The sequence below is a fragment of the Leishmania infantum genome, chromosome 23 (genome assembly GCF_000002875.2).
Source record: "Leishmania infantum JPCM5 genome chromosome 23".
Classification (NCBI taxonomy): Eukaryota; Euglenozoa; class Kinetoplastea; order Trypanosomatida; family Trypanosomatidae; genus Leishmania; species Leishmania infantum.
The window spans coordinates 230,001-250,892 of record NC_009407.2 but is presented as its reverse complement, the minus strand read 5'-3'; the positions used below and the strand labels follow the sequence as shown (position 1 = coordinate 250,892).

General features: G+C 59.8%; 4 protein-coding genes across 4 annotated transcripts; all 4 read left to right on the top strand.

Annotated features, from left to right (window-relative positions):
- Positions 1 to 824: 824 nt before the first annotated feature.
- Positions 825 to 1,535, top strand: LINJ_23_0700 (hypothetical protein; the record flags this gene model as incomplete). Its single annotated transcript, XM_001465708.1, has 1 exon — positions 825 to 1,535. The coding sequence occupies one exon, from the start codon at positions 825 to 827 to the stop codon at positions 1,533 to 1,535; it is 711 nt and encodes a 236-aa protein (XP_001465745.1).
- A 3,144-nt stretch (positions 1,536 to 4,679) lies between these two features.
- On the top strand, positions 4,680 to 5,822 carry LINJ_23_0690 (metallo-beta-lactamase family protein-like protein; the record flags this gene model as incomplete). The annotated part of the gene is made up of 1 exon (XM_001465707.1): positions 4,680 to 5,822. The coding sequence occupies one exon, from the start codon at positions 4,680 to 4,682 to the stop codon at positions 5,820 to 5,822; it is 1,143 nt and encodes a 380-aa protein (XP_001465744.1).
- Positions 5,823 to 6,386: 564 nt separating this feature from the next.
- On the top strand, positions 6,387 to 6,860 carry LINJ_23_0680 (hypothetical protein; the record flags this gene model as incomplete). Its single annotated transcript, XM_001465706.1, has 1 exon — positions 6,387 to 6,860. One exon carries the CDS (start codon positions 6,387 to 6,389, stop codon positions 6,858 to 6,860), a length of 474 nt encoding a protein of 157 aa, XP_001465743.1.
- A 3,308-nt stretch (positions 6,861 to 10,168) lies between these two features.
- Positions 10,169 to 20,200, top strand: LINJ_23_0670 (hypothetical protein; the record flags this gene model as incomplete). The annotated part of the gene is made up of 1 exon (XM_001465705.1): positions 10,169 to 20,200. One exon carries the CDS (start codon positions 10,169 to 10,171, stop codon positions 20,198 to 20,200), a length of 10,032 nt encoding a protein of 3,343 aa, XP_001465742.1.
- Positions 20,201 to 20,892: the final 692 nt, after the last annotated feature.

Sequence of the window (20,892 nt, the reverse complement as noted above, 5' to 3'; positions counted from 1 at the left end):
TCGCGTGCGCCTCTCACTTCGGTGTGTCTGTGATCATTGTGGATTGGAACACGTGGACAAGGTGGGCAAGCCTGCAACATGAGCAATGCCGGAAGCACCGGCACCAACTCTATGGATTACCGATTTGGTCGTACTGCTCTCCGACGCCGGGCCGGCATCCCCCTATTACCCGCCCGACAGACGCCGCCGCTGGTGCCGCTCGAGCAGGGCTCTGAGCGCGACCCGCTTGGATGGCGGCGTGCAGCGCACGCGCGACGAAGGGATGCGGAAGGACGAGGCGAGCCCGTCAGACACACGACCCGATACGACGGCAGGACGGTGCGCGCTAGACGACCAGGGGTTGGCCGCAGCGCGACCGCGGGGGGTGGACTGTGGCTGTGTAGGCGCATGCTTTGGCTGGCTTGTCTGTGACAGTAATGGCCACGCCGAGGCCCTCCCCTACCCACCCGCCGTAGAGAGCAACAAAAAATCCCGTTGGTTCTCCCTTCCACCTTTCCTCCCTCCTGGTCTCCTCTTTCTACGTTTTTTTTTTCGTTTTTTTTTTTCGAGGGGCATGGTTCGCCCGCGCCCATGCTGTGCTTTTTGTGTGGGCAGCCACACATGGCTGCCCAAACATTGCCCAGCAACTTGAGCTTCACTGAAGAAAAGAGAGCAGCAACCGCACAGAGAAGGTCCTGCTTACACCGCTCTCTCCAACACGTGCTCGCCAGGCATACAACAACAACAAAACATCAAGGTAACCAAAAAGAAGGACAGCAGTCCTCACACCCCCACACACCCCTCCTGGTCGGTCTCGGTCAAGCATTTTCTATACCCTCGCCAAAATGTTTCTTTCCTGCATCAACTACTATGTGGACAAGAACTGCAATTTCGGTGTCGTCAGCGCTGTGCTGCTTGTGAATGTGTACGTGCTGCAGTACCTCCCCGGAACTGTCGTGGTCCCCTTCTTGACTCTGTGCGCCTGCATCACGGCCGGGGTCAGCAAGGGACTGAAGCGCATCATCAAGCAGCCCAGGCCGCCTGGAGCTCCGAAGGCGAGCCCTGGTATGCCGAGCAACCACGCTACAAGCTTATCGTTCTTGTCCGTGGTGACGGTCTATGTCCTGCAGCGCTATGCGTCCAGCACTGCCGTCGTTGGTGGCGCGAATCAGACACTCTTCCACACGCCGCCTCTGCCTTCTCTGCCGCTGCCGTGTGTAAGGCCGCTGCAGGTGCTGATTGCGGTGTACAGTGTGTATGCGACAGGCTTGCGGGTCGCTCAAGGCCATCACACGGTAGCGCAAGTCACTGCGGGATACCTGTTGGGATCCACCCTCGCCATTTTGTCCTTGGTGGCGAACCACAGCGGCTACACTGGCACTCGGTTTGGTGGTCGCGTGGATGAGTTGCCTCTGCCAGAGAAGGTAATTATGCTTTTTGCTAGCGTTGCGATCTCTGCGATGGCAATGCGTTCCATCGTTCGTGGCTCACACGTTTCCCGCGTCGCGCGCACCAGCGCCCCCGTCATGAAAGGTGTCGAAGAGGGAGGAAAGTGAGGGGACCGGGATTTCTCAACGTGAATCATCGCAGATGAACAAGCAGAGAAGGTGGCGCCTGCCAAGCAAACAGCCACAAAAAGGAGGACCAAATAAAATTACGAAATAACGGGTAGTACCGCCGGCTCTCTCCCCTGCCATGATTCTTTCGTTGTCCTATGCCTGAATTCACACCGCTTGGACTTCTTATTATTGTTATTTTTTTTTCCTTTTTCGGGACTTTCCGAATTTCATTTTTCCCTCTCTTTCTCCCCCTCCGCCGTTTTTTCGTTATTTACGTCGTTTCGTTTTCTGTGTGTCTCTGTCTATGTCGCTCTTCCTCTGTGTGTGCGTGTCTGCGTGTGTGTGTGAGAGGCTGTCTCACACGGCTTGCTCAAAAACGAAGAAACGAGAAACAAACCAAACGAACAACAAGAACAAAGAAAGAAAAAAGGCAGGTTGTTTTTTTTTTTTCGAGTCCCCCACCATTTTTTTAGTTCATGGCCTGTGTGTATACATACACACGTATATATATATATATATGTATATACATATGGTATCGTTTACATTGAATCCCCTCTACAAGCAGAAAATATTTAACGGAAAACAACAACAACGAAAGCAAGGTGGCGGTGGTAGTGGTAGTGGCCTAGCAGTTGAACGGAGGAAAACGACAGCGATGTGAAAAAAAGGGGGAATTTTCTTTCATTGTGCGTTTTTTCTTCCATTCCCCTCCCCCTTCCTTACTTTTATTCTTTTTAGTTGTCTCTCGTTCCTCTTTCTCTTCCCCTCTTTCATAAGGCTCGCTGAGTCGCCTTCCTTCTTGTTTTTTGTCTTCTCTCTCCACACCCACACACTCTCTTCCGCCCTTCTCCCCCTCATCCCTTTATCGAAATATCACGCTCCGACGCATTCCTGCTGACTGAGCAGCACTGCTGGACTGCTGCGCGGGCGTTTGTTTTTGTGAGCGCCCAGGTGAGGATGCGAGCCATGAGGGAGGAAGAGATGAGATGAGGGGTGCATCGAGGTTGAAGCATACTCAAGCACAGACACACATGACAACAACAATACGGATGGATGCGCAGCAAGTGCAAGGGAGCCACAAGCGCGCAGAAGTAGCTTCGGTCCGCCACTTCTTCCCCATCCCCGAGAGCTGCCTCCATTTGTATGGCACACTTGCATGCTGATCCTGTGCGATCCTGCGGGGGGGGTAGGGCTGTTGCACAACGTCAATTGGCGCGAGTGTGCTGGGCTGCCCATGGAAGGAACTCCCAGCACCTCGTTTCCTTGTTTCTTTTACCGTTATCTCCACTACTTTCCTCTTTTCCCTTTACCTCCTCCTCGTCTTTCTCTCTCCTGCCCCACCGTAGACGACAGTGCGCTCTCATGCATCGCAAAGCCGATCGAGCAAACATATGAGCTCACGCGTTGTTGTTTCGTTATTTTTTTCAATCAGCATCACTAACCGCATCTCCTCCGTCTTAGGTGGTTTTGCGGCCTTATGGGTGTTGAAGGGTGTCGATACCTCTATCGAGGCGCACAGCTGAGTAGCAGCAACATCTGCGCTCCACATCTTTCTAAGCTTTCATTTTTTCTCACCCTTTCCATGACCTCCTTCGGTGTGTGCGGCGCTGTGTCTCGCCGTCGTCATTGTCTCTCTCTCTCGTCTTCTTAGCTTCTTTTTGCCTCTACGCATCCCTCTTCCCTTGTCGCCACTGCACAGTGGGACGGTTTGCCCTTGTGCATAATGTGTCGGCTTCTGTAGGATTGCGACATGCGTGCGCCAACTCGTGGATCGGTCGAATGCCGCACGGGCATGCCCACAGGAAGTCGAAAGAAGGAGATGACCGGTTCCTAGTATGGAGCACCAAGAAGAGCGGCACACACACACATAAGAAAAAAGGGAAAAGAAGAAGGAAAACCCAAAGAAGCACACAAAAAAGTGCCGTCGCCCCTATCATACCCATGCATGTGCCATATGCCGTCGTACATGCGAATCACGAACGGTCGCGCAACTGCACCACAGAGGAAAATCACGCCAGGTATATATATATATACATGCATGCTCGTTGTCGCCGTTAGCCGCTGCTCTCTTCTGTGTCTCTCTTTTTTTTTCCGTCTCTCGTGATTTAGGGTGTCCGTGTGCGTGTGTGTGTGTGTGTTGACCTCCTGTAGGGCAGAGGAGGAGGGGGGAGGGTCGCAGCTGCTTCTTTCGGGCGGCTTCCGGACGCGGCGCACGGGCATATATGTGCGTGCGCAGGGTGACGGCTCTCTTCCCCCCCCCCCCCCCACCTTCTCCTGGGAAGGATGTTGACCGACTTTTGTTACCTTGTCTGTGAGCGCAAGTCCGTCCCACCCTGTGACCAGGCCCTGACCGTGTCAGCCACCGGGTGTCACATGCGATGGATAAGGGAAAGGCGGACCTTGCGCTTTCGGTGAAGCCATCAAGACGGTTAAACAGCGATTCCGTAAGGGCGGAGCACAGATGTCAGCCTCCCAGCCTACCTGGCGACGTCCGACACATCTCATCACATCGCATATGACAGGCTAGGAAAGCGGGGACGGGCCCCCGCATCTCAATAAATTGCCTTCGTCTCCTTCTTGACCACACGCTCCCACCTCCCTCCTTCACTGAGTGTGTGTGATTGCACGCTTGCGAGGGCAGGAAGCACTCATGTAAAAGATGGCAAGAGGAGGAGATGGCATATGTCAGCGTAGAGAGAAGAAAAAAAAAGAAACATACGCGATGAAGGGCAAACAACAACAACAAAAAAACAGACCAACCACGACGGGAATCACCGCTTCTACAACGTCTACGGCTAGCTCCCTTGCCCCTGAAATTGTTGCTGCCTCCTCTGCTGCCCACTGCGGCCGTGCGGACGGTACCCTTGGTACGGTTGATGTGCTGCTTATGGCAGGCCTGTGTACGCACGTAAGCCACTGTCATCTTTTCCTCTATCGCCTTCTCCATTCTTATCGGCTTCTGTTCTTCCTTCTTTTTTGCTCTGCTGCACAGCGCAACGGCAACGAGGAGACAGGCGAGTGCAACGTGCGTTAGCGGCACAAGGGAGGAGAGGCCCCTTGCCACGCCTTGTTGACTATCGGAAGGCTGCTGAACTCAGCAGCAGGGTGCGGTGAGGAGAAGCAGGTGCGCCAACGGGACATATGCTTGTGCTGTGTCGTCCTCTCCTGCTGCTGCACCGAGGCGGAGGGGCACTTCGGCCCACCGACCTGGTGCGGTGCACCTTTCAGCCGAACCTCACCTCCCTCACGAACCAGGTGAACCGCAACGAGCACTTCCTCAAGTTCGGCAACAAGAACATCCCAATGGGCGTTCCGCGGGTGTCACGGCGCGACGTGAGGCCCATCTCCATTCTGCACGAAACGCCACACCTGCTTGTCGCTGGCCGCAACTACGCTAACGGCTTTGCAGGAAACCAATTTCTGCTAGTGCAGAAGGAGAGGAAGGAGTGTATCTTCGTCGACGCGGCGGATGACTGGCCGGATGACTGGGTCTCCTTCATCGCCACCTCCGGCTTACGCCCGACGCACTTCTTTCTCACGCACTGCCACGTTGACTGCATCGTCAACCTCAACGCATTCCTGGCTGTCATGGAGCACCACTTCCACGTGCGGCTAGGGCTCATGTGGTGCCCGGCGGAGCAGTCGTGGGTGGACGTCTTTCCGCGTGCTTGCGAGCGGTACGGCCGCATTGAGGAGATGCGGCAGCCTCTGCCAATGCTGCAAAACAGCCTGTATAGCCATTATACCTACGCACATCAGCTTGGTCAGCGTCAGCGCGTCCTGAACGAGGCAGCTGCTGCAACGGAGGGCGGAGAGGACGGCGCTGACACGGTGGCTGGTGGACGCGGTTCCTCATCACCGCGTGCACCGCCACGGCAGCTGGTTCGTTCAAGCGACATCCTTCTCTCAAGCGCCACGAACCGCTCCACCTCCTTTTACGACTTTGGCCCTCACTCAGTGCTGCACTACGTCTTTACACCCGGCCACTCACCCGGGCACATGATGCTGGCCCTCCCACGTGAGCGGCTGCTTTTCACTGGCGACGTCCTCTTCTACAATGCCGTTGGCCGCGTTGACCTGCCGTGGGGATCAGGGGAGCGGCTGGCTGAGAGCCTGCTGACATTAGAGGGGTATCCAGACAACACCGTGCTGCTGCCTGGTCACGGCCGTCTCACCACTCTGGGGCGAGAGCGACGAGAGAACCGCGCCCTACGTGCTCTGTACGAGCGCCGCGCCGCTGGAGATCAGCAGGTGTCTGTTGGCTACAACACCGGATATCTGTGAGCGCGTCTTCATATACGGGCACCCTCTTGGTATGCCGGTCCTGCAAGTCGCACTGGCGCTCTTGTGCTTGTATCGTTTAGTGGCTTCGTAGAGGCTCAAGAGCGTGTTGCGCTCCTATACAAGACGTTCTCAGCGCGGGTTTTTTTTTTTCACATAAACACGCGCATAAACCCGAATGGCCGAGGGCGGTTCACGAAGTGGAGTCACTGGAGACGCCCGAGGGGAGCAACCCGCCTGCGCGAATGCCCTCGTCACGCACCAAGGCTACGAACTCTGCCACGCAAGCTCATCCAGACCGGCGCACGCGCCTGGGTGAGCTCCAGGGTGCTGCCTTCGTGTCACTTTTATCCTGGCCGAGTAGTGTGTGCACATCATGGAGGCTTTGCTCAAAGGCGGGCACCCTCTTCTCCACGCCCCCTCTACACTTCCGTCCTCTCATGTTCCTCTCTCTCTGCATGCATCTCGCTCTCCTTCTTTTTCGTATGTGGGACCGCACACACCGGCACGCCGGGATCCGCCTTTGCCGAAGAACCGTAAGAAGCACAAAAACTCTTTCAAACATCGATGCCGTCGTGGGTGTGCCCAGAGTGCGAGTACGAGAACGAAGAGGGAGACGCGGCCTGCGCAGCATGCGAGGTGGACTGCCCTAAGGCAGGTCAGGCCGTCGCCGCGGCGGATGACGATGACGCATACGCGCACATTCACGTTGGTGTAATCATGGAGTGCGAAGACGCGCCCAACACGAAGCTGAAGCGCCTGAAGGTCAACGTGGGCCAGGGAGAGCCGATACCCGTTGTGACGGCGGCAACCAATGTCAAACAGGGTGACCACGTCGTCGTGGCCTGCGTCGGGGCCGAGGTCAAGGGCGAGACAGTAACCAAGACCACGGTCAAGGGGTTCCCTTCGCAGGGGATGCTGTGCGACGCGGGCATGCTGGGGTGGGTCGGCGGTGGCGCAGGAGCTGCTGTGACGTTGCCGGAGTCCTTTGCCGCGGGTGCGCGTCCGCCGAGCAGCCGCCCGCGCGGTAACGCTGCGTGAACGCGTGGATGGGGGAAGAAAAAAGGCAGCCACGAGTAACACATCACGCACTCGTTTCGCGCGCGCACGGCGCTGGCGCCGCGACCGCGCGTGTTGTGTGGGTTTGGGCATGTCTGACGGTCGAGCGACTCCTCCAGGTTTCTGCCCCAGCGACGTGGCCGATGCTGACGTACACATGTTCTTTAAAAAAACAATCAAAAGTGCTAAAAGAGGCCGCGGCGTGGTTTGTTTGAGGCACATCCTCTCAGCCCCTCCGTCTCTTGTGAGACCCCTCCTCAAGACCCCTTCTTTTTTCCTGATCGGCAACGCAGAAATAATTTGCGGATGAAAGAGGGATGAGGGTATCTTTGTTGCAGCGCATGATTACGGCATCCGCGCCAGGTTTCGCGATGTCATGCATTTGCTGAGCACCTCCACGTTTTTGTTGTTGACCGCTTTCATGGGCTCCGAGCACCGGCTCTTTACTCTCTCTTTCTCTCTCTCTCGTTGGCCCTCTCGCTCATGCTCGCGCAACGCAGCGTTCAAACAAAGAAAAGCATATCTGCGCTTGCCTTGCGCACAGTCTCGCACAGATGCTACAGCCCTTTTGGCCGTGCTGTGCTTTGTTGTGGTGCGGGGGAAAGGCGGACGCCGATGCGGTGCGCGGCCGACTCAGCGCATCTGAACCCTCTTTATCCGTCGCATCACGCGTTGATGCAAGACCCCTGTTTACCCACCGACCTCGCCGTTTTCCTTGTTACTCTCTTTCCACATCCGCATGGGCATACTTCACTGAAATTCGGCGATGCGCCATCCACTGAGAAGGGACGACCCGAACCGCAAAAAAGGCAGCTAAGAGGACAACGCGCACTTTTCTCCTCCGCAGTGTTTTCATATTCAAGGACTGCCTTTCTTTCGCCTCCTCTTTCTCCCTCTCCCTGCCTCACTCTTTCTCTCCATGTACGCGTGTGCTCGCCTGCATGTGCAGCGGGTTTCTGTATCGGAGCAACCCGAACTCACGCCTCGACGCCTCCCTCCTTTTCCTGGACTCTTACTGGACCTCGCTCTCCAGCTCGTCCTCGGAACGATGTCTTCCTATTTTCTGTGCACGCGTGCGTGTGCGTTTCCGAACGTACGCAGAACTGTACAAACCGAGTAACAAACAACCCCGAAACAAAAACGTTCAGCAAAGAGGGCACGAGGAAGCACCAGCACCAGCACCAGCAGCGGCGGCGGCAGGAGCATCGCCCATGTAATGATCCTCCAAGCTGTGCTGTCCTATCGCTGAATCGTACCCGGATTCGCCTACTTGTTTGCTTGCTCTTTGCTCCGTTCATGTTTATCCTTCTTTCTATATTTCTTCGTGTTTGTGTCGCAGTCATCACAACTCTCAGGCTTTTGTTCGTGGTGCACCATCGTCAGCATCACCACCATCACCACGGCATCCCTCAGCGCTGTTCGACTTTCTCTCTCTGTCGATCCATCGGTCTCTGTATGTACGCTCGTACGGATGGGGTGTCTTGTTTGTGGAGCTTCTCAGCTCCGTGATGACAAGCTCCGACACACTAGAAGAAAGACGCAGCCCTTGACGGACTCTGGGCCCCAGCGTACGCTTCCCTAGTTGATAGTTTGGTTTTCTCTTTTTTCCCCCTTGTCATGCGCGCGTATGCAGGTGTCGCGGTTGCTGCTTCTGGTGCCTTCGATGCGCTCACCATTGACCCGCCCAAGGCGCGCGCGTTCTCCGCTTCGCGCCTCTGCTGTTGTCTAACATCCTTATCGGTTTCTCATTATTTTTTTTTCTTTTAGGAAGGCCATCTGTTGTCTTCTCATCTTTCTTTCCCTCCTGAGCTTCTCCGTCGTCTCTTCCTGGCCGCGCTGTGGGGAGGCCCGGCAGCTCCTCCTTATCCCCTGCTCATGCCGAGCCGCCTCCGGTCGCGACACAGTCAAGCGCCTACGACATAGCGAGGCCAGAGCGATGTATCGTTGCTGATGCCGGTGGTGAGGTCCTGGAGGGCGTTGCGCCTGAGCGACCTGCGACAGCGAGCACGCTTGTGCCATACATGCGGTTAGGCGAAGCGTAAGCGTGACTTGAACGTATGCCACCCCCCGGCCCTTGCTGCCGTTGCTGGTGTGGTGGCGAGCCTGAGCGCCACCGCGAGGGGGATGTGCGAGGTGGCGACCTGCATGATGGCAGTTGCTGCGAAGCGATCTGCGAGGCGGGTGGGCAAAGCTGGAGGTTGGGGCCGCGCTCGGATGGCCGAGTCGGCGCATCGCTGTAACGCACGCGTGTGTTTAGCGCTGCTTCGCACACACACGATGTTGAGCCTTCGGCCGGCTGGAGTGCAGTCCAGTTTAGCTCGTGTTGTATGGACGACAGTGGACTCAAATCGACAAAAAAGGCTTCTTGGGTGTCGTGCAAGTGCAGTAGCATTATTGCTGTGCACACTCCTCCTTCCACGCCTCCCTCCCTCTCTCTCCCTCTTTCCTTTCTGCTCGCTTCTGGGCTACCTCAGGTGCTCCTCAGACAACGCATCTCCTTCTTACATCCTTGTGCGCCCCTCAAGAGCGACAGTCACGCCGTCACTCACAAAAAGGGGCACCCACAACCGCTTCGAGCTTTCAACCCCCTCCCCATTTTCGTCTGTATACTCGCTTGTGCCCCCCCCCTGCCTCGTCACTCGCTCTTCCTCTGTCTCTCTAGCGTGGCCGACACTGTATTCTTTTCCTGCTGGTAGATTCGTTTCTTTCTGCTGCTGGCTCAGGCGTTGACTCTACCTTGTGCAAGTCGGTGTGGGCGTGGCCTGCATCTGGTGCACTGTCCTCTGCAATCGCGTATGCCTGTGTGCTCTCAGTGCGGTGAGACTGGCGTTTTTTATGGTTGTCGTTTTTTGCATGGGCGCTTGTTTTTTTCCTCTTCGTCGCTTCGTTCCTTGCTGTGCTCGTGGGCATCGCTGCCACCTTACCCGGGCACACTCACTGCCGTCTTCGCTGCTAGTTGGGGGTGGCGAGGGACCGACTGCCACGCCAAGCACCTCTCTTGTGTTGTCTTCCTCTCTGTGTAAGTGCGCTTGATAAGTTCGCGGTCACGCGCGGTGGTCGCCGTTGTAAAGAAAGAACAGGGGACGACGAACTCGGACGAGAAAGGTAGCGCGACAGTGCCGGGAGATACACGCCGCGTGCCAAGCAGCACCCACCGCTGCGGAGAAACAAAAAAACGTCTCGAAACACGCAAGGGGAGAACGAGCAGGCGCACAGTCGGTCATCGCTCGCTTGAATCCACGTCTGCAGACGCTGTCTATCCCTTCACGAAGCTACCACAACCGGCACCGATGAATGACACGTCGTTTTTGTCTGGTTTGTCCAGCATCGGTGAGGCCATTGGCGAGACAGCCTATGGCCGATGCATTTCTATCTTCGTCATCAGCTGCGAGCCCTCGCTCGATGAGTTAGCGGTGCGCCTTGGTGGGCCTGGGTGCCCGTGGGAGACGGTTCAGCTGCCTATGCGGCAGCCGGTTGTCCTGCACCGCCACCCAGGCGCCCGCGTAGCGCGTCGCGCGACCGAGCTCGCGTTCGCCATGAAGTCGTATGTCGAGAGCCTCACATCGGACGTGGACGACCTGCATCCGACTGGGGGCATGGCGGCCATGGATATACTCACCAGCACTGCCATTAGCGCCGCCGCCTCGACGCTGACGACATCTGCTGGGTCCGCTGCGGCAGTTGGCGGCCCAGTGACGGAGCTCACCGCTGCTACAGACACGCTGAATGCCACCCCCGATGCGGAGGGCAACCGCGGCGCCTCACAACCGTCGCTGCACGTCTGCTTCCATTGGGCGATTGGAGAGGTGCTGCCAGAATTCGATCCGCCGGCGGCAGACGCGACAAAGAATGGAGAAGGCGATGACGCAGTGTGCAGGGAAAAGGCGCATGACAGGGAAGATGGAAAGAGTGGAAGCTATGATGGTCGCAAAGGCGGCGGGGAGGTGCACTACAGCAGCAACGGTGTGGAGACGAGCAGCGAGGCGCCTGCGACTACGGCACCGGCGGCCGAAACGGCAGCTGCCACCGCGCATGAAGAGGCGATGACGGAGGCTCAAGGTGGCCACGGCGAAGAGGCCGCGGCCGGAGTCGCAGCGCGGTTCAACCCGCCTCTCTGTGTGAACCCCCTCTCTGCCTATGGCGATACTTTGGTTTCAGAAGTGATGCGGACAGCAGACGACGACAGAGGCGGCGACGTACTCACGCCGCAGAAGGATGGGTACTCTGCGGCCATCTCCGGCGCTCTCTCGTCGCCCCCTCGCAGCAAAACGCCGCGTCGCCAGCGCCCCCAAAACTATCGATCGAGTATCATTCACATGGAGATGACTCCAGTTATGGCGTCACCGTCAAAGGAAGCAGGCGGGCACGGTGCGACGACGGAGAGCCTCGTGAAGATGAGCGAGGATAACGACGAGGACGAGGACAACGTGGCGCCAGTGGTGATGCACTTTCCTCCGCCACCGCCGGCGACAGGGACGGCACGGCCTCCAGTTGTCCATTCAGAACCGCAGGAGGTGGCACTGGACACCAACATTATGGCGCCCGTTCGACTCAGCAACGAAGCCGAACGCTTATGCAATACCGTATTCACACCACTCTCCTTTAATAACGAGACGGAGGGCACGCTGGTCCACCAACGGCGGGCGGCGCCGGCGTCCGAAGAGCAACACAACACCGCAGCAGCCGTAAAGGCGCCTGCGCCGCCACAGCCAACGGCAAACAACCTGTTCGAGGGGGCCGATAGCGGCGCTCTTATCGTGATGGTGGGGGTTGTAGCCATCTACAGCACCAGCGGCACAGCGGACCCGCATCGCGTTGTCTCTGTTGAGGTCTCGGCCACAACAGCTGACAAAGAGGGGACAATGCACCACCCTGACTCGCACACGTCCGCTCTCTCGTTCCGCACCACGCCGGCCCTGCGAGGCCTCGCGGCGGTGGTACCGCAAGTGAGCAGTCCCGTTCTGTTGCTATCCCGGTATCCGAATGATGCGAGTCGCGCCGCTGGCGACGACGACAGAGGCGTTGCCAATACCGGCCCTGCTGTACCGCCTGCTCTGCATGCAACCTGCATCCTCACAGAGAACGTGGCATCTATGGAAGGGGGAACTGCGGGTAGCTGCACATCAACGACGCTGTGGACGAGCGTGGCCGACGTAGCACCTAGGCACGGATCGTTGTTGCTGTCGGTGTCCTCTCCGGCACCCGCGCCACAGATGAGCCACGAGGTGCGCTTCACTGGTGCCAACGGCGATGTGGTCCTCACGCTGTGGACGTATATGACCGTGAGCGCGTATCGGGACGCGGTGCTGAACCTGCGCTCTCGTGCCACGGAGAGCAGCGCGCAGCCCGTTCTGCAGATGCTACTCATCGATGAGTCGCCGTCGAGGACGACAAAAACAAAAACGTCGAGCTGCCGAAACCCATCAACGGCCACCGTGTGGGTGAGCTCGCCGTCATCATCCCACTCGGCACGCGCCGACGGCATCGCGCACCGCGTCGTCACTGTGAGTTCGGCGTACGACATCGTGCAGCAGCCGGTCAACGTACCAGTGCGCGGCCCGCTCGTCTACGTGGCGGTGCAGCCTTCCACATCCGCGTCTGCTGCATCGGATGCGCAGCCTATTTTTTTGCACATGTTCTCCGACGCGTGGACGCGCTTGGCTGCACCCTCGCGCGCTGGCGGCACCCGCGCCGCCTCTTCCACCTCTGCTACGGCGGTCTTGTACTACCGCTTGGTCAATGCCTCGACTGCCGCCGCCGCTGCGGAGTCGTCGTCGTTACCCGCGCCGCTTCGCGAACGACCCAGAGCGTCCAGCAAGACCAACAAGAATGCCGAGCTGCGCGAGGTTACCATCATGATCAACCCACCAGCGACGTTTCTTTCAGCTTTGCCACCCTCGACTGGCAGCCATATAAACACCGGCGTATCGACCGCCGCCGACCAGTCCGACGCAGCTTTCCGACCAGCCTCAGCGTGGAATCTGGCTCTCTGCCACGCTGTGACGCACGCCGTTCTCGCAGAAGCCTCCCCGGAAACAGGTGTTCTTGTCTACCACGGCTTTCTTCCCGTACTGAGTGACAGACGCAGAGCGTCTGGAAAGTGTGAAGCTCTGGGTGCAGCGGGTACCGCCAACGCCGACACCCCTCCCGTGGGCGAGGAGGCCCTTCCTCCATATGAGGTAACTCTGGTTCCCGCCGCCGGCTTGCCAAAGACGGGCGATGGAGCGAGTCCTCCGCTGAAGCCGGCAGCGGGAACAATGCGACCCATTACCACCACATCCCCTGCACGCGCCGCCCCAGCAAACCGTGGCAGCGGTCTTGCTTCGCAGGGAGTCGCAAAGGCAGCGAGCCCCAACGCGTGGTCGGGGGCCGTGTGGTTCTCTTCCTCCGCGCTGTACTCCGCCGCATCCACCGGCGCGCACTGGAAGACGTCCATCTGTGTATCGTCGGCACCGGCGCTTCTGTCAGCGACGACGTTAATGCTACGCTCACCCTCTGCGGCTCTAGGAGCCCAGCTTGAGGTAACGTGCGCCGTTCGCTCCCACACACTCGACACCGACTCGGCCGTGTTTTGCCTACGCTCGTTGCGCCTGGTACCGTCTTCGGTGGCCGGCGGAGCGCAGGGGCCACCGACGGCTGCTTCGCCGTTGCCTCTGTCGCAGGTGCAGCTGTGGTTCACTACGAGCGGCGGCAGCGCAGAAGAGGTGCGCGCTGCCTGGGGTGTGGCGGGTGCGCCCTCAGCGAAGGAGCTGCAACACGCGTGGGCGCCAGCGGTGCCTGCGTCTAGCAGCTGCTGCACACCCGCCCTATGCGTTGATGCGGACGGTCAGTTGGCGTCTACTGGCCCGCCAGTTCTACTTTCAACGACCAACGCACGTGCCCGGTTGTGCGTGGCGCTAACCACTGCAGCGGAGACGACGGCAGTGTCAGACGGCACGGCCGATGCGCGAGCACTACGACACTGTGTTGCGACGGTGCGCAAGAGTGTGATTCATCGCTACAAGGCTCACGCATCGTCGAGGGCTGAGCAAGGCAGCAATGAAGCCGATAATCAGCGACAAGCGCAGCCGCAGCTGACGGAGGAGCAGATGGCGGAGGTCTTTGTGCAGTGCGTCAACGCCGTCGCTATGGGTGTCGACAACTACGCGGAAGTGGATCTGAGCCCCTCCCTTGTGGCGGCGAGCGAGCGACCCGGGGGGACGCGGCACCGGCTTCTCATTAGCTTTGTCAGCGGTGCTATCCGCATGAGTCATCATGTGGTGCTTGAGCTTCAGGGCCAGTGGATCAAGATGCCGCGCCGGGTGACGGTGGTGTCGGAAAACTACACGCCGTCACCACGGCTGTGGGCCTTGCGGCGCAGCTGCATTGTACGGCACCCAGACCCGCTACATCGAGCCGTATGCAGCCGTGTTGGCGTTTCGGATGGAGTTCGACTGGCGCAGAAGGTGCTGGAGGCGTACATGGGCTACGATGTGGCAGTGCAAAGTGTGCCGCTCGACTACACAGATCCGTCCGAGCACGCCGTGCAGACGCTGCTGCCGGGGCTGCTGTACGACAAGCTCGTTCTGCAGGTGAAGCAGAAGGAGGCGCGGCTGCAGCCGTACTGCGAGGTCATTCGCATTCTATCCTCTGGAATGCTGGCCGCGTCGCTACGACGAGGGGGCCACGCTGCAGCAGCGTTAGAGAAGACTGCCAGCGACCATGACGACATGGCGTTCGAGGAAACCACGGCGCTGCTGGAGCACATCTTCGGCCCGGCTGGGCTTGCCCACGCTGCCTACGTATCTGGGGCGTCGCGCAAGGTGGCCATCGTGCATTTTTTCTTCGGTGACGCCTACACGACTCGCACCGTGCTGAATGTGTCCTGCACGGTGTCTGTCGATGCCATGGGTGCAGTTCCAAGCGTCCCAACGCAGCCCTGCGGCGACGGCCATAGCCCTCTGCCACCCTCTCCAGGCGGATCTGTGTCATCGATAAAGAAAGCCACGTCTTGCAGCACCGCGTTTTCGTCATCTTCCTTGCAGGTGCTGTGCGACAGTCTGATCCGCACTTCGACACTCTGCAGCTTTCTTCCAGTGAGCTCCTTGGTGCACGCGTTCCCTGGTGAAAGCCGCCATCGCTATCCGTCAGAGCTCACGTGGTATCACGGTAGTCTCAACATCACGAGCGAGGAGGAACAGCGGCGGCGCGAGGAAGGTGAGGCGGCATGGAGGCGCGGACTGACTGAGCAGCGGCTTGGCGTGTATATAAAGCCGGGCCCACTTGTCGTGTCCGCCATCACGCAGCATCCGTGTGACTGTCTGCCCCTGTTGGTGGAGCCGTCGCTGACACGGTGTGCAGACGGGCAGCACTACATCGTCTTCGGCGGCCTCTCAGCGACCGCAAGGACTGCCTCGTCCAGTGTGTACGCGTTCGACGACACCGCGCAGACGTGGAAGCCGCTGCGCGCGCGGCTCAGCAGTCGCGGCATGGCCTCCTCTTCCACCCCTGCGGCGGTGCCGCCGCCTCGCTACGGCCACACGGCCGTGTACCGCCCCGCTGATGCTGCCGTCTACATTTTTGGCGGCCGTGGCCGCAGCGGCGATGCTGAGGCAGAGCCGATGAGTGACTCCCAGCCCAGGGACGACGCTGGTGGTGCTTCTGCGTTGGTGTATAGCGATGTGTGGAGGTTGTCGTGGGACGCGAACGCGGGCACGGTGGCGGCGACAGAGCTGCACTGCACCTGGGCCGACAAACCTTCCCGTGACACTGGGGGTAGTGAGAATCGCATCTCCTCGATGCTGACCGGTGACTTCGAGGGTGGACTTGCTCGCTGGCGCCATGCGGCGGTGCTGCACAACGACTACATCGTGGTGATCGGCGGCCAGTCCAGCAGCGGCGCCTGCTGCTCGTGTGCGGAGGTACTGTATCTCGACATTGGCACGCAAGAGTGGGCTGCACGCCGCAGTTTCGGCACCGAGGTGCCGTGTCCGCGGTACGGGCTTGCCGCGACCCTCGTGAGCGGAGGGTCCGCTCTCTACATCTTTGGCGGGTGGGGGCACGAGCAGAGCAAGGCTGGAAAGCTGCACAGCGCGGCGCACTCCGGCAGCGACGCAAACGGTGCCGCAGCACGCAAAGATGAGGAGCAAAGTGCGGTGGCCTTGTCGGACTTTTTCAAGCTCGACCTCATCACGCGCATGTGGAGCCGCGTGGAGCCGAACGGCACCGTGCGACCGCCAGCGCTGGAACTTGCCGACATGACCTCGTGCATCATGGATGACTGTCCCGTGATCCTGCTTGTTGGCGGCCGCACCAGCAGTGCCGTGGTGGCGACGCCGACAGCAGAACAGGCAGCCGCTTCGCCGCTGATGGTGTTTCTCTTCTCCACGGCGACACTCTTTTGGCGCATCGTGCGCATGGACTGCACCCCGGTTGCGACACGCTTTGGGCTGCGGGCGGTGGCGTCGGCAGCCTCGGCCAAGGCTCCGGGGCTGAGGAACAAAATGAAGAATGCGCAACGGGCACATTCGTCGTGCGCGCGCCGTTCACTTCCATTGCGCGGGCCGCGTATTGGCAGTATTCTTATCGTCGGCGGGCTGCCGCTTGAGGAGGCAGAAATCGCGCAAACAACACCGGCCATCTCGATGCTTCTTGCCGCCGGTAATGGAAGCGCTGCCGCTAGCCGCCGTGCCGCCAGCGTGTCCCGTGGGATGGGAGAGTCTGTGCCCTCGAAGCAAGGGTTTCTCACACCAGGCCCGCCGCCAGTGCCCCGCAGTACTGCGATGGGCCGGCCAATGACCGGCCCGGCACGAACGACATCACGCGGGCAGCACCCGCCGCCGTCGGGTCACCGTAGGGCGCCAGCCATCGCATCCGGGTGGCTGCAGACATCCCAGAGCATGCGTGCAAGCGGCGACGGGAGGTACGAGCATTCTAGGGCGGCGGGGGTACTTGCGCTGCCGACGACTTCGGCCGTTGCCATCCGCCAGTTGACGGAGCGACTTCACGGCCCTGCCTCAGTGTTGGGGCAAGCCACCACCGCGGCAACGCCCGCGGGCCCTCATCACCCGTCGTGCTACAGCACACTGACGCCCTCGCAGCAGCGCCGACTTGTTCGGCGATTGTACACGCAAAGCATCGAAATCCGCGCTGTCCATCGCCAGCAGCTGCAGAACGAGGTGAACCAGGAGCGCGCCACGCCTGCCTTCCGCACTATCAGGAGCCGCAGATGCTCCCCTGGCGCTGGTCGTAGCTCCATGCCTGCCGGGGAGTCCACAGCGCCGCTGCACCGCCCGCCCTATGGCGCTGCCGCGACAGTGGACGAGGGGTCGTCGCCTTCAGCAACCCGGGACACGATTGAAGCCAACGGCAGCGGCGGCGCTTTCATTCACGGCGGCCCGATCGCAGGCGTTTCACTTGCTGGCCGCGACTTGCAGGACGCCTTCCTCGTGCGTGGCAGCAGGAGCAGTAGTCTGACAACGTCCAGCAGCAGCAACAGTCGCATGTCTAGCCGCAGTGAATCAGAGTGGGACGCTGAGGTTGTGGGGCCGCAGCCGGTGGATGCCTCTTCCACGGCTCTGTCGGGCGAGGGTGACGGCTCAGACAGCAAGTATGCAAAGCACGTCGAGAAGGTAGATGCGGGCGCTAAGGTGTCTGAAGCCGAGTCAGCTGCGCCCGAGCCGGACGATGCGATCGCGGGCATTGCTGCGACGCTGCATTGCGACGACGCGAAAACCTCCTCAGAAGACGAGGGGTCGGCAGTGACAGAGAAAAAGTCCGAAAAGAGCGAGTCTTGCAAGGAAAACGACGACCACTTCGAGGTTGCGTCTTCGGATGGCTCTTCGGCGGTGCGACAGTGGCGAAATGCCGTGGCGCCGACCGCGGCGAACCCAGTGCCGATCTCGATGCCGGTGCATGTTCCGGCGGCTGACATGGAGAGCGAGGAGGTGAAGGTGGGCGACGAGAAGGACGACGCTTCCGTCGCCACGTCTGGCCCGCCGCAGGCGGATGAGGTGGCCCCAGCGGCAGAAGTGGAGGAAGAGGAACCGCACAAGATCGAGCAGCAAGCGCCTCACGAGCCTGCTACGCCACCACCAGCGTCACAGTCGTCGTCGAAGTCCCTTTCGCTCCCGCCAGCGGCGCTGGCGGCGAGCGAGAAAGCGGTCGCTGGTGATGAGGCCGCCGCCGCGGCGCTGTGCCTACCTGATGACAGCAGCGCTGTCGCATCGCCGCTTCCATCCATCCACAGCATCCCTGCTGTCGATCACGACGACAAGATCGACAGAGATGGTGCCAGCGACGACCCCGAGGAGGATGTCGTTACCCCGTCGACGCCGCCGCTTGAGGTGCGGGGCAAAGAAAACGAGGCGCAGCCGAAGGAGAAGAATGACGACTACGCTGACACCGACGACGACTGGGAAAGCATGTCGAACGCCGACGAAAACGACGGCCACGCGGGCAGAATCAAGTCGACAAGCAGCGCGGAAAGTCGCTTTTCCATTGGCGAGGCAGCGGAGGAGTTGATGGAGGATCCGACCCCGCCGCCCGCCCCGCGCGAACACACCACACCACCCTCGTCGTCGTCAGTTCTTTCGTTGCCACCATTAAAGGAGGCACGCATCGTGCCGGAAGTTACCGCTGTGCGTGCAGAGGAGTTGTCGGAAGCAGCGACGGCCTCGTCGGATTCCTCGTCTGTTGAAGATGTGGCAGAGAAGCCTCTCGGTGCCGTCGCTGAAGAAGCTGTTTTTTCCAGCCAAGCGAGGGAGGTCAATGACGTGTTCTCTTCTTTCGCCTCGTCGTTGGCAGACGCTCCCGCAGTCGCTGCACCAGCTGTGGAGGCGCCAGCAGCACCCGTCTCCCCACTGCAGAGCTCCAATGCTGGCGATGAGGACGACAGTAGTGAGGCGGCGCCATCCACGCCTGCGGTGGGGACGTCGCATCTGGCGGCAGCGGAGGAGGACGATAAGGAGGAAGCTGCGTTTGAAGAGCCGCAGCAGGACGCCGATGCTCTAGTGGAGCAGCCGCCCGCAGCGCCGCCTACCCCTTCGAGCACGTCTTTTGCTGCGCTGGATTCGCCCGCCGCGCCGCCTGTGCCTGCCTCCTTCTCCGACAGTCGACAGGATTCAAGGCAATGGGCGGATACTGAAGGCCCCCACGCCACTGCAACGCCTCCTGCGGAGGCGATAGAACCCGCCTTAGCGGTTCATGCAGACATCGGCGATGAAAATGCCAGTAGTAAGGCAGAGACGCCTATCGATGAAAGTGAGGCTGCCACGCCTCTTCCGGTGGCGGAGCAGCCAGAGGAGGAGGTCCACTCATCCAACGAGAGCGACAACGAGGCTGCCCTCGCCGCCAATGCCGCGCCGGCCACTGACTGTCAGACAACGTCGTTGTCTGACTCTTCTGAAGTTCTCTCAGAAACGCCGGAGGCACCGGCAGCGGTGCCCGATTCGCATGCCTCTTCAGTTGCCGCTGGAAACGTGTACGACGCTGGCGCGGCTGCAGCATCTCCTCCCACGCATGATGAGGAGGTGGAAGAGACGCAGGATGCCCAGAGGCTGCACGGCGAGAGCGACTTTGGCGGGGAGCCCGGTGTGCAGGACGATGCTGAGGAAAGTGGCTTAGCGATGGCAATGGGACCGTCAGCAGCAGATGTTGACGAAAAGACGCTCGAGGGGTCTTCTGCCACACTGATGCAGTCGCGACATGGGCAGGAGTCGATGGGAGAGGAACAGCGTGGTTCAGCGGCCGCCGCGTCAGTTGCTGAGTCGTCTGTGCACAACGAGGGCGACTCGGGGCTGCGCACGCCAGCTGCTTCGCAGGTGGAGGAGAGCGGGAGCTGCGGTTGGGAGGAGCTGGAGGAAGGCCCAGCCCCGGCCGCGGAATTGTCGGAGGTGGAGGACACCGCAGGTGCAGAGCAGGTGACGAGCGTGTCCATGAGCCCGATGCGCGAGGAGGCTTCAGACAACTGGAGCGAGCTGTCGTCTGTGGAGGAGGAGGAGGCGCTGGTGCAGGAGAGCCGATTTGCGCCAGTATCGGCGGAGCCCTCCAAGGACGAGAAGGATGACGCCGTTCCGCTGTCGGATGAGCTGAACGCCGTGGGGCTGTCTGCTCCCGCCGCCGCCGTGTCGACGTACTCCGATGAGGAGACGCCGGCAACGCAAGTCAACGCATCTCCGGCAACGCAGGCTGCCACGGAGGACGCCTACGAGGAGTTTGGCACGCAGTCTTCAAGTGAAGAGGAGGTGAAGGAGGCGGCTATGGGCCTGAACGACGGTCGCGATCTGCTCGACCGTCGTCGCGGTGTGGAGGCCGCAATACACGATGATGATTTTGACTTTTAGTGTCGAGCAACGTATTCAGTTCTTTGTTTTTGAGTGTTGGCGATCCTGTACATTATAGAGTGATCGGGGGAGGGCCAATCATGGCCCTCGATGGACGGGGATGAATCGCCTGTGTGCCTTTTGTGTGTGTATGTGTGTGCGTGATTCGACGACAATACTGTCTTCGCCCGTGCTCGTTGATGCACTGGCAAGCCGGCGCGTATGCTTTGTTGCTGCTGTTCTTTGCTGATGTTACTCATTTTTTTTTACCCACATCGGTTTGCCACCTGGTGGTGGTGCCGATATGTATCCATCGGTGGTGTATGGGTGGCTCTGTTGGTGTTCTCGTCTCTCAACCCTCAGCCAATGTAGAGGAGTTGAACACAAAGGAAGCAGACACACACACACACACACACACGCACCAAAATCGAAAACGGAGAATTTCCTGGAGAAGAGTGCCTCTGCTTGTTCACTAGTGTAGTGGTAACCGCACGCCGATGTGCCTGTGCGACTGGGGGACCCCCCTCCCCCCACACACACGCACACGCACACGCGCGTGTTTGGGGTAGGCTCCCCTTTCTGTGTGAATGCTTGAGGCCAGATGATGGTCAGCCGTGTACTGTGGTGGCTTTTTCGGCTCCCACTCGCCCCGCTACGTCCTCCTCCGGAAGTGACGTACTCCGGGCAGGAAGAGGTTTGCTAGGGAGAGAGAA